The 12,287-nt window shown below is 46.7% G+C and overlaps 1 protein-coding gene across 50 annotated transcripts in view; it reads right to left on the bottom strand.

Moving 5' to 3' along the window:
- Positions 1–4,780: 4,780 nt before the first annotated feature.
- Positions 4,781–12,287, bottom strand: part of LOC105471691 (CUGBP Elav-like family member 1) — a 93,979-nt gene continuing 86,472 nt past the window's right edge. For 23 of the 50 annotated variants that reach the window (XM_024789707.2, XM_071074667.1, XM_071074673.1 and 20 more), the window contains 2 exons: positions 11,931–12,074; positions 4,781–11,200 (listed from right to left, as the gene is read on the bottom strand). In XM_024789707.2, the coding sequence (XP_024645475.1) occupies positions 11,073–11,200; positions 11,931–12,074 (272 nt within the window). In that variant the 3' untranslated portion in view covers positions 4,781–11,072. The remainder of the gene's footprint in view (positions 11,201–11,930; positions 12,075–12,287) is intronic. The other 27 variants (XM_071074660.1, XM_071074664.1, XM_071074669.1 and 24 more) reach the window with 2 other exon arrangements.

The following is a 12,287-nucleotide window of genomic DNA, read 5'->3' as shown; positions in this document are numbered from 1 at the left end:
TGGCTGGGATTACAGGTGCCCACCACTGTGCCTGGCTAATTTTTGTATTTTTGGTAGAGACAGGGTTTCACCATGGTAGCAGTTCTGGTCTCGAACTCCTGACCTCAAGTGATCTGCCTGCCTTGCCCTCCCAAAGTGTTGAGATTACAGGCGTGAGCCATCGTGCCTGACCTGCCTTCGATTTTTAAAAAACAAAAGCTGCTCCCTACAGCTGGAGTCTTCACCCAGTACAGAGAAAGTCAATGCATGCAAAAGAAATTAAACACCAGATGGTGGGGGTTGGAAAGGACTACTGAGAGGGAAGGAAAACGCTTGAAGGCAGAAGGTGCAAGGCGAGGCCATCTCCAATCTCTCCTGAAGGGAAATATTATCAGACATTAGTCTGACATTCCCTGAGGTGCAGGGACAACCTGGTGTTTAATTTCCAGCCTGGTGGCTTTTCCTTATCAGAGACTGAGCCGCTCAGGTGAGCATAGTATGTGAGCATTAGGGAAGCTGTGTGCTGACCAATAAAGTCAGTGCAGAGGTGCCTCTGCCAGCCAGATGAATAGGAATGTGGCAAAAAGTAGGTGCTGAGCAAGCTACAGAAGGATGAAGTGGTTTTCAAAGAATATAAAACATTGGTGGGGCAAGGTGGCTCATGTCTGTAATCCCAGCACTTTGGGAGGCCAAGGTAGGTGATCAACTTGAGACTTGGAGTTTGAGAACAGCCTGGCTAACATGGTGAAACCCCATCTCTACTAAAAATACAAAAAATTAGTCGAATGTGGTGGCGCATGCCTGAGGCTGAGGCAGGGGAGTTGCTTGAGCCCGGGAGGTGGAGGCTGCAGTGAGCAGACTATGCCACTGCACTCCAGCCTGGGTGACAGCAAGACTCTGTCTCAAAACCAAAACCCAAACAAAACAAACTCCAACAAAACATTTAATTAATAAAGCTTTATTGGCTGGGCACGGTGGCTCATGCCTGTAATCCCAGCACTTTGGGAGGCCAAGTGGGGTGAATGACCTGAGGTCAGGTGTTCGAGACCAGGCTGATCAACATGGTGAAACCCCATCTCTACTAAAAATACAAAAATTAGCTGGGTGTGGTGGCATGTGCCTGTGATCCCAGCTATTCGGGAGGCTGAGGCAGGAGAATTGCTTGAACCCAGGAGGCAGAGGTTGCAGTGAGCCAAAATTGCACCATTGCACTCCAGCCTGGGCAACAAGAGCAAAACTCCGTCTCAAAAAAAGATACAGCTTTATTATTATAAATATGCAAAAGCCTAAACTTTTTAAAAAGGCTGAAATAGTACTTGATATATTCCCTTTTTTGGGTCCATTTTAAAGAGAAGCAACAGCCTTTAAGCATGATTTCAATTAAAAGATGCTCAAGTTGTACTTCATAATCTATTTTTAGATAAAAGGCCCAGGAAGAGAGTCTGAGGAGGAAGCCTCTGATTCTCTACCCTTGCCCTCCACCACACCAGTTCCCCCAAGTGTGAAATGCAGAACTCACTGAGAAGGCACTCCATGTACATTTTATATTAGTAGTTATCAATATATGTGTGTGTGTGTGTGTGTGTGTATTTTTGGAGACAGGGTCTCTGCCACCTAGGCTGGAGTGCAGTGGCATGATCATAGCTCACTGCAGCCTGGACCTCCTGGGCTCAAGCAATCTTCCCACCTTTGCTTCTGGAGTAGCTGGGACCACAGGTGTGTGCCAGCATGCCTGATTTTATTTTCTGTTGAGATGGGGTCTCACTCTGTTGCCCAGGCTGGTCTCAATTGATCCTCCCGCTTTGGCCTCCCAAAGTGTTGGGATTACAGGTGTGAGCCACTGAGCCCTGCTAATGTGTATTTTATAATGTAATGATTACAATATCAAACTTGTGATTTCACAAATATCAGTGGGTCAGAATGAAGCTGAAAAAAGTACACTTCAAGTTGATTTACAAAATTAGGTGGTAATGGGGCTGGGCATGGTGGCTCATGCCTGTAATCCCAGCACTTTGGGAGGCCAAGACAGGCAGATTGCTTGAGCCCGGAAGTTCAAGACCAACCTGGGCAACATGGCGACACCTGTCTCTACAAAAAATACAAAAATTAGCTAGGCATGATGGCATGTGCCTGTAAGTCCCAGCTATTCAGGAGGCTGAGGTGGGAGGATCACTTGAGCCTGGGGAGGCTGAGGCTGCTGTGAGCAATGATTGCGCCGCTGTATGCCAGCCTCGTTGACAGAGTGAGACCCTGTCTCAAAAATAAAAAATCAGGTGGTGATTGCACAAGCATTGTGAATGTGGTTTTTTTTTTTTTTTTTTTTTTTTTTTTTTTTGAGACGGAGTCTCACTGTGTCTCCCAGGCTGGAGTGCAGTGGCGTGATCTCGGCTCACTGCAAGCTCCGCCTCCTGGGTTCACGCCATTCTCCCGCCTCAGCCTCCCAAGTAGCTGGGACTACAGGCGCCCGCCACCACGCCCGGCTAGTGTTTTGTATTTTTAGTAGAGACGGGGTTTCACCATGTTAGCCAGGATAGATGAATGTGTTTAATGGTAGTAAATTATAAAATTATAGGGAGTATATATTCAGGTCAACTTGAATCTATACTCCAAAGTAAAACAAAATTTTTAAAAATTATACTTAAAAGTGGTTAAAATGGCAAATGTGATTTTGTCACAATAAAAACAAACTGACACTGGGTAAACAATGGTTGAGCTGGTCTCAGATCCAGTGACGTGAGAGTATGGAGAGGAGTGCCATTTAGAAGTCGCCCCCTCCCCCACAGGCAGCAGCACCCTGCAGTAGCCCACTGACCAACCAGTTACAAGCGAACCTCTCAAACACCAAAAGGCTGCTTTAAAGAGGGTACAGCTGCAATGAGTCACCTTCCAAGGGAGCCACAAAAGCCATAGGTCCTCTAAGCTCCTCTCACTGGGGCCTGGGGGACAGAGAGCAACCATCTGTGATGAGACACAGGTTAACTAAAGCACATTTACTGGCTTTTGAATTCTTTCTATTCAGTAGTGGCTAGGAGAAAGGACTCAGGAGTTGGGCAACCTGGTTTGATTCCCAGTGCACACCACTTTCTAGCAGGCAACCCAATTTCTTTTAACCTGTTTGCTCATCTGTAAAATGAGGATGGGAACACTAACTACCTCCTAGGGATGCTGTGAAGCCTGGAACATGTAGTGGGTATCACGTGTATCCTGCAGCGCCTGATTGTGGTAAACAATCAACATTAGCTAGGATAATTATTTGCATATAAATTCTGATTTTTAAACACTTTTAATGTTTAATTTTTAAACACTTTAATGAAAAATGGGGACGTGAACAAAGGAACACCCAAATGCAGAACTTGATAGACAAAATCTTCTAAAACCCCCAAGCTGCCACTTGTTTTTGAGAACAAGTGGACAGCAAATGGGATCCCCAGTCTGGGAGACGCTTGGCTAAATCAAGTCTGAGGCTTCTTTATTGCCTAATTTCAGAGAGAACATTCTTTATTGCAGGGAAAACATTCACAAACTTATTTGTGTTAAGAATTGTTATTTCATAGAACATATCAGGGGCTAGTACTCAATAGAACCCCCACTGAGAAATGCTACCCAAGACCCACTCCACATAGAGGAACATGCAGGGGAAGGCTGAGGCCTGGGCCATCCAGCACTACTGAGTAGTCCACAGAAGCATGCCATTCAGGGGCCTTGTACTGAGGTCAGAGTGAGGGAAGTAGAAGTTTAACCACTTTGGGCCAGAGTTTTAAAGGTCTGGAGGGAGGAAGACTGCCGGGCTCTGGGATTCGTTGCTGGCCAGCAGAGTCCTAGGGAGCAGGGACTCTGCAGCACTAGGGAAGAGATGAGCACTGGCAGGTCTGGACCAGCTTTGTTGTGTGGCAGCCAAGGAGAACAGGAGATGCTCGAAAACTAGGTTTGACAAAATTTTTTTTTTTTGGAGACGGAGTCTCACTCTGTCGCCCAGGCTGGAGTGCAGTGGCCGGATCTCAGCTCACTGCAAGCTTCGCCTCCCGGGTTCACGCCATTCTCCTGCCTCAGCCTCCCGAGTAGCTGGGACTACAGGCGTCCGCCACATCGCCCGGCTAGTTTTTTGTATTTTTTAGTAGAGACGGGGTTTCACCATGTTAGCCAGGATGGTCTCGATCTCCTGACCTCGTGATCCACCTGTCTCGGCCTCCCAAAGTGCTGGGATTACAGGCTTGAGCCACCGCGCCCGGCCTGGCAAAAAATTTTAAGGTGTTTCCATATAAGTAGAAATCCTGGAGAATGGCCGGGCGCGGTGGCTCAAGCCTGTAATCCTAGCACTTTGGGAGGCCGAGACGGGCGGATCACAAGGTCAGCAGATCGAGACCATCCTGGTTAACACGGTGAAACCCTGTCTCTACTAAAAAATACAAAAAACTAGCCGGGCGAGGTGGCAGGCGCCTGTAGTCCCAGCTACTCGGGAGGCTGAGCCAGGAGAATGGCGTAAACCCGGGAGGCGGAGCTTGCAGTGAGCTGAGATCTGGCCACTGCACTCCAGCCTGGGCGACAGAGCTAGACTCCGTCTCCAAAAAAAAAAAAAGAAATCCTGGAGAATACAAAAAGATGGGGAAGGCAGTTTTCTGGGGAGAAATTATGTTTTCCTTCAGGAGTTTTTGGTGGGTTCAGTTATACACCTTCAGGTACATCAAAATGAAGCCTTACGTTTTGAAGAGGAACCCACACCCCCTCTTCAGGAACACGGCAAGCCCACCCGCACCAAGGACACACCGCCCTCCCCAACCATCAGTAACTCTGAAGACATCAGTTCTTCTCAAACAGTTTAATAGCAAATAAACAAAGGAAGGTACCACACTTGGCAGATACAAAATGACTTTTTGTCCGTGTGTCTGTGCAATTAAAACAGATTTAGGTTCCCCATTGGGACAAAAGGAAAAACACACAAAAAAAAGGAAGGAGATTCCTTTGAAACACATACTCCCTTGACCCAAACTTGTAACAATTTTTTTTTCTTTTTAAATTCACTACACAAACTCTGTGATTAGGTAAGAAAAGCGACGAGAGCTCTTCTTGCCTTTTTTTAAACCATTAAAGTAAAATCCATAATTTTCTACAGAGTACAACACAAGTTCACACAAAAAAGACATTTTCTTTTGCAAATCAAAACAGGAAAGAAAAGAAAAGCTCAAACAAGATAAAGGAAAAGCATTTCTACGGCTGAATCACGACTGAGTTGATTGAATCCCGTTGTTGCTGCAGAACAGACTGTGCGTTTGGTCATAGTGGCAATTTTTTTTTCTCTTCACATTGTGAAATCACTTTACATTGTTTTCTAGTAGAAAAGGCAAAAAACTGTACAAAACCCCTAGTGTTAAATACAACGTTTGTACCAATAAAAAACTCACACAGGTTTGTCTCCAAAATGTAAAGTTTCTTTTTTTTTTTTTTCTTTTTAAATTATTCACAAAAAGCAGCTGGAAATCAGAAAGGCAGCTGCCGCTCCAGGGTCTCAAATCCATTAAAACCACCACAGAACAATTAAAACAATCAGAGAGAGAAAAGGAAAAGGAAACAACGTCCAACATTTGGCATTTGGTTTTATCCACAGGTTTTCCCAGAGCTCCTCTTGGAATTGAAAGCAAAATATATTGGCAAACACGGCTTCTCAATACACAGGAAGGGGAGCCTCAGTGCCTCCTGCCAACAGAGGCGGCTCTGTGCAGTCAGACTGTGGGGCGCACAGCAGTCTCTCAGGCTGGGGTTTCTGGCCTCTTTCCATCCAATCACCCCTTCCAGGAAATTCAGCAGCCTACCAGACACTGGGCCTCTGCCTGGCTGCCCTTTCCCCCAGGCAGAGTGGCCTTGGGCATAATACCGGGCAACCCGCCAGCCCCAGAGCAGAAACCCTGCTGGGATCCCTTCCTTCATCAACGTTGGTGTGGAGGATGCTCAGCAGCGCTTCCACCTCCCCATCCCCAGCCGCTAGCTACATCTCTCCACCCTTCCCTGGACAGTCCTACTTCCCAGCTCGCCCACCCACCAGCAGCTTAGGTCTGGGTGGGATCTATCATCAGCTCCTCCCCCTGCAACCTCTTCCCTCCACAGATCCACCCTGTGACCTCTCCTCTCCTCGCCTCTCCCCCTCCACTCACATTCTTACTCAAGTCTCCAAGACCCTGAGGCTGGATGGTGCCACAAGAGAAGAGGGTCAGTTTCCCTCAGAGAACCAAAAAAACTGGCTTGCTCGGCACCCAGGGACAGTAGCTGTTTGGCTCTTCACCCAATTTAAAAAACAAATCCCTGCCCTTTCCCCCCACCCCACCAGCTAAGCAAGAGCAGAGCTGTGGTGAAGAGCCAGTGCGGGGTGGCTGGTGCCCAGGGCTGTAAACAGTGTGAAGACTGTAGTATTGTGCTTGTCACCTAGGAAAAGCGCCAGCAGGTGAATTGCCGCTTGGTGCGCAGATGGCCTCCTACTACGGGGTGGTTGGGAGCGCCCTCCTTCTTCCAGGTGCTCACTGCCCCTAATGCGCTAAGTAAGCCTCTTGCCCACCTGCTGCCACCTTCTAGGCTCTACCTCTGCTTCTTGTGTCTCTCCAGGCCCCCTTCCCACCCTCTCTGAGCAGAGCAGCCAGCCTCCTGGACGCCCTGCTGAGACCTGGAGGCCACACGAAGTGACAGTCTAAGTGCACAGGCAAACACTCTAAGGGCAATAGAGGAGAAAGTTGCCACTTCAAAATAAAACAATACAATCTTGAAAAAAATAATCAACCCTACAACAATTTAAAACAGCTTCTTTGAAACCCTTTTAAATCAGTTTTTGCACAAACTATAGAAAACAGAGAGGTGAAGGTGATATATACGAAGGTGTGAAGAAACAGCAGGAAACATGCAAAACTTTTTTCTGGGCATAATCTTAGTAGGAAAGGAAAAAATTCAAAACAAAAACACAAAAACAATACAAAAACAAAAACAACAACAAAAAATCAAAGCATCACATTTTGCTGTGGAGACTTTAGGAACAAGCATGGGGCTGAGGGGAAGGGGCAGGCGGGATCCAGGACTCCCCACAGAGTCGCTCCAGGGAAGAACCACAAAAGAAAAAGAAAAAGGGCTGGCTGGGGCCCAAACTGCAGCCTGCGGTCAAAAAGGAAAGGGGGTTCAGGTGCTCTCTGCAGTTGAGAACTCAGAAGAAAAACAAAAGAAAGAACAATACATGCGGTCTCCTCAAGCCCCACAGACTGTATCAGCAAAATGTGCTCAGGAGCCTCAAAGGTTTTAGTGACATCTTTTATTTCATTGTTTACTTCAAAGTTGTCTTTAAAACTAAGCACACAGAGAAACAAAGCCTAGAAACGGACTGGCTGTGTGTTCACAGAAATACAAACACCACGCGGTATGTGCTAGTAGGGCTGCTCTGAAGACAATTACAAAGAATTGGAATCACAAAATCAAGTGGTTATCTTATGAAGTTCTAGAAAAATAGATTTTTTTTATATTCAAATGCAAGTTTAAATATTTCCCCTTCAGCAGTCGTTCTAGCAAAACCAATTTGGCAGCACAAAAGGGAAAAAAAAAAAAGGAAAGAAAAAAAGAAAAAGAAAAAAAAAAAACGAAGAAAGAAACAAACATAATAAAAATACACGTCAGCATCAAAGGTCAACACAAGGTCAAAGGTGAGAGTTCAAGCATCAGAGAAGCTGAAGAGACAGGGATTTGGACGATGTACTTGACGCCACATCGACATGCTTTAGGCACAACGATGAACAAACGGCAGGAATCTAGAAAAAAAAACAAACCAGAAAGAGGGAGACCCACTGAGTTACACAGAGCAATACATCCAAACAAAGAGAGAGAGAACAGGACACTCACTGTGTGTACAGCCCTGAAATGAGGTGGGCGGGCAGGGATTGGGTAATGACAGGGAACTTTTGCACATGCTAACAATGGACACAGGGAAAAGTCAAAAAGGACATGGAGGACACCAAGAACACATCTAATTGCCAGAGACAGAAGGGAACCTAAGGCTTGGATTTTCCATGAAGCGCCCAACTCCTAAGAGAAGGTCTCCAGGGGAGCAGAGCCTCAGCCTTTCTCCCCACTCTCTGGTCACAACCCAAGGGGAAGCAGAAGATGCTGGCTGGGGTGGGGAAAATTTTTCAGGGAAGAGGACCAGAATTTCTGCTCTTATCTTATGGGGATGGCCCTTTGTTCCCAGAAATCCAAGCTCTTAGCTTCCACCCAGGCCCTGGCCACTCAAGTGGAACCCAGGAGACAGTGGTCTGGCTGCATTCAAGGCAAATCAATTTCATGATGTAACCCGAGTAAGAAACAAAACTACAACAAAAAACACTTTGTAAGTGAAACCTTCACACAACAGAAAAGGATTGCTTAAGACTTGACAGCGAGTCTCCACTCTGAGCTGAGCCCTTTCACACATGAGACTTGTAGGGGAGCAGCTTCTTCACAAAACCATCTTTGGCCTGGGGAAAGAACTGTGCTCAAGGGCAGTGCTACTGCTGTGCTAACTCACTCGGCAGGGGGAGGAGAGAACAGAGAAATGCATGGTCTCACCAGCTGGCTGCTCAAGCAGCCCAGGACCCTGCTGGGGCAAGCATTCCTTTTAAGAGAACCCATCAGCAGGTATGAAGCCCTCAGGGTCTGGTATCAAAGGTGGGTGGATTGCACCTTGGCCTCTTATGTCATTAGGAAAGGGGTTTCATAAGGTCCCAGAGCCCAATACAAATCCATGGACAAATAATGGTGAGATGGGGGAAGGCAGAGAGAAGAGGGGGATGTGGGAAGGGAGTGACGTTTTGGCTAAGGAGGAAGACAGAACAGAAGGCTAGGGAGCACAGCACCGGCAGCACCCTGTGGAGCACAGCTCTCTCCTCTGCCAATTCACAGCATTAACACCTTCCCCTTGGGCAGGTTAGCTGGGCTGCAAACGGGCCACAGAAAGTCAGTAGTTTCAATCATACACAGCACCCTGTGTGTATAACAATCACATTCTGGATTCTACAAAATCCTGGCCTTTTCCAGAGATATAATTTAGGTAATAAATATTCTCCACCCCGGAGCTGTATAAAACTTCTATAAAAATAGAAACGACATTCTTGGTTCCAGCCGGTTGGGATTCAGAACAGCGCCTCCCCAACCTAGCATTTTTTTCTTTTTTTTGTTTTCTTTTTTCTTTTTTATTTTTATTTTTTGCATTTATTAAAAAAATCCCATCATGACCCTGGAAGCCTTTAGAACAGTTTTATCCTTTGAAACACAGGACACATTTCTCCCAGTGCGCAGAATTTCAAGTTTACGTGGTTCAGCTTAAGAAGTGTATGTTTCACGTTCCTTAGAGGACAACAGACCCAAGTTATCACTATGATAACTTGGAACAGCTGTCCCAGCTTCAATGGGATAATCCAACACCACCAGCTACCTGTACAACAGTAAGATGGTCAATCCCTGTCTGTTACCCACAGGGACAGCATGACAAGGAGAGAGCCCCCATCTGACTTAATAGCAAACCAACCCCTTTATTCTTATCTCTGCTGCTAGGGGTCAAGACTGGCATTTGTGAGGTTTCAGATTCCAGAGACCCAGGGATCCAGTCCCTGGCCGTGGCTATAGTCATATCTTAACAGGGCCACCTCTGCCCAGGTGTACATTCCCAACAGCATGTCCTTCCTGGTTCTCTGCCCCCACAGCACTTCTTAGAGCAGAGGCAGAGCCCAGAAGCTGTGTGGGTCACAGGCAAGAGCTGAAGTAAGACCTGCAGGAGGCAGCAGGGAGCTAACTGTAGCACGAGGACAAAAATGAACACGGTAATACTGAGGTAAATGAACACTCAATTCATGTGGAGGCTGTAAACGTCCTAATGTCACCTCTGCCTCAAAAGCAGAAAATGTGACTGGAGTGGTTACAGGAGGGGTCTGCCAGACCCCTGTGGGAATACTACATCTGGGACACCTCAATCAAGGAGGCAAGGGAGGATTTCTGGCCACTGGCAAATGAAGCATACTGGCTTGCAGGGACCTTCTGATTCAAGTACACCAAGAAACAAGCTCCTCCTCCCCCGACTAGATGGCATTGATCACTCTGCCCACAAGTGGTACCCCTTCAGCAAGAACTGCAAGCCCTTCTTGGATTTGCCTTCATGAGAAAATTGTGACTTGGGATGGAGGTGACGTTTCTTGCTGTGGTGAACTGCAAGGAAGGAAACCAGGCAATGTATTCCATAGAGGCCTTCTTTAAAGAGACCTGTTGGAAATGGGCCATGGTCTAATTTGGTGTTGAAATAAACTAACCTCTTTGGCTGCTTCTCCCAAACTGCCACCAGCCAGGCAGGGCCAATCCAATACTGACCGCTGGCTGGGGGAGGTGGTAATGGGTGATGCCGCCCTGCTTTTTGCATATGTCAGGCTAACAGGTGCTCTATTTCCAGAGAATTGTTAACACTCTTTCTTGAAAAGAGCGGCAGAAATTCCGGACAAGAATCTGAAAAATATGTGTCAAAAACTATTTCCCAGAAGGCAGTTGTGCAGAAGTTTGAGTCTCCAGCTGCCAGGGCATTAGGTGTCACTCCACTCTCCCCCAAAGTCGCTCTGCTCCCCACAGCTCCCAGGTGTCAGTTCTCATTCTACCCACCCTCACACTAAGGGAGGTTCTGGGGGTCACTTTTTTGTTCTACTCAGTCCTCTCTTTTGGGGTGGTTTGGGGCAAATCCCGATCATCGTCTGTGTTAAATGTTTCCCTGTCCCCCTTCCCCAGGGTGGTTTGGTGTTGGTCCTTCTCAACACACACTGGTTACAAACACAGCAAACTTTAAATAAAGGAAAAAAAAAAAAAAAAACAACTCAGGATATGGCACCTAAACTCCAAAGTAAAACACTGGAAACCAAAGCACAAACTTGTCCTCTGTACGAAGCGAAACTCCCACAGAAGGCAGTAGCCGAGTCTTCAGGGCAAGCTGTGCCTGCGAGAGTGGCAGGGATCAGGGTCCAGGGCTGTCAACACACAGCCTCAGGGCTTCGAATCATTAAGGGTGCTCCTCCCCCACTTACCAGAAGACCCTCTCACTCCAGTCTCAGAGGGGAGCACGCTCAGTAGGGCTTGCTGTCATTCTTCGAACGTTTGAGCTGTACTTTAAGCCGCTTCATGCCAATCTGAAAGCCGTTCATGGACTGGATGGCAGCTTGGGCCGAGACAGGATTGTCGTAACTTACAAAACCTGTGTGTCCAAGCAGAAACCTAGGTGAGGGACATAATGAGGCAAGGAGATTCTCAGTCCTCCTTATGCAAGATACCTTATGTGCTTCATCTAAAATCCCAATTTTACTCAGCAGGGACAAGAAATCTGGACATTATATCATATGAAATAAATTAGGTTCTTAATAGTATCACTTAACATCTACATGGTAATTTTAAGGTTTTTTTCTTTTTCTTGAGACAGGGTCTTGCTCTGTCACCCAGGTTGGAGTACAGTGGTGTGATCATGGTTCACTGCAACCTTGGCCTCCTGGGCTCAGGTGATCCTCTCACCTCAGCCTCGAGTAGCTGGGAACACAGGTACAGGCCACCATGTCTGGCTAATTTTTTGTAGCCATGAGGTCTCACTCTGTTGCTCAGGCTGGTCTCAAACTCCTAGGCTCAAGTGATCCTCCTGCCTTGGCCTCCCAAAGTACTGGGACTCATAGGCACAAACCTGGACTGTTTTAAGGTTTTTTTGCAAACCATTTTCCATATATTATTTTTTCTCTCTGGAGCAACAGTGTGGGTAGAAATCCTTACCTACATTACAGCAATGAGAAACTGGGGCTCAAAAAGAGGTTATATGACCTGCCCATGGCCAAGTTAAAACAACAGCCCAAACTCATATCCAGCTCTTTCTACAGTGAGCTCCTTCTTTCTCAGTGGTAAAATACTAATCCCACCCTGACACCAGAGAGAAGCCAACATACCAAAACATTTGCTCAGGTTTGTCTGCTTGTCTATGAAAACCTTGGCAGACACGACATTCCCAAAGGGCATAAACATCTGTAACAGGTCCTGATCGCCAAACTCCTGGGGCAGGTGGTAGATGAACAGGTTGGCTCCCTCTGGACCTTCAAAATACCCAGGAATTGGAAAGGTATCAGTGTCAAACATGCTCGTCACCAGTGGTCTTCCTCATTTCCACCTATGTTAAAACCATCACAATCCCCAAAAGTAGAGATTCATCTGGGGAACTAAACAGATTCTCTAAATACAAAGCAAGAAACCAAAGGGCAAACATTAAAACAGATTCCTTCCCTCACATTCAGCCAAGCTCCATCTCA

The sequence above is a fragment of the Macaca nemestrina genome, chromosome 12 (genome assembly GCF_043159975.1).
Source record: "Macaca nemestrina isolate mMacNem1 chromosome 12, mMacNem.hap1, whole genome shotgun sequence".
NCBI lineage: Eukaryota > Metazoa > Chordata > Mammalia > Primates > Cercopithecidae > Macaca > Macaca nemestrina.
The sequence above is the reverse complement of the archived record's forward strand: the minus strand, read 5'-3'. Positions and strand labels throughout refer to the sequence as shown.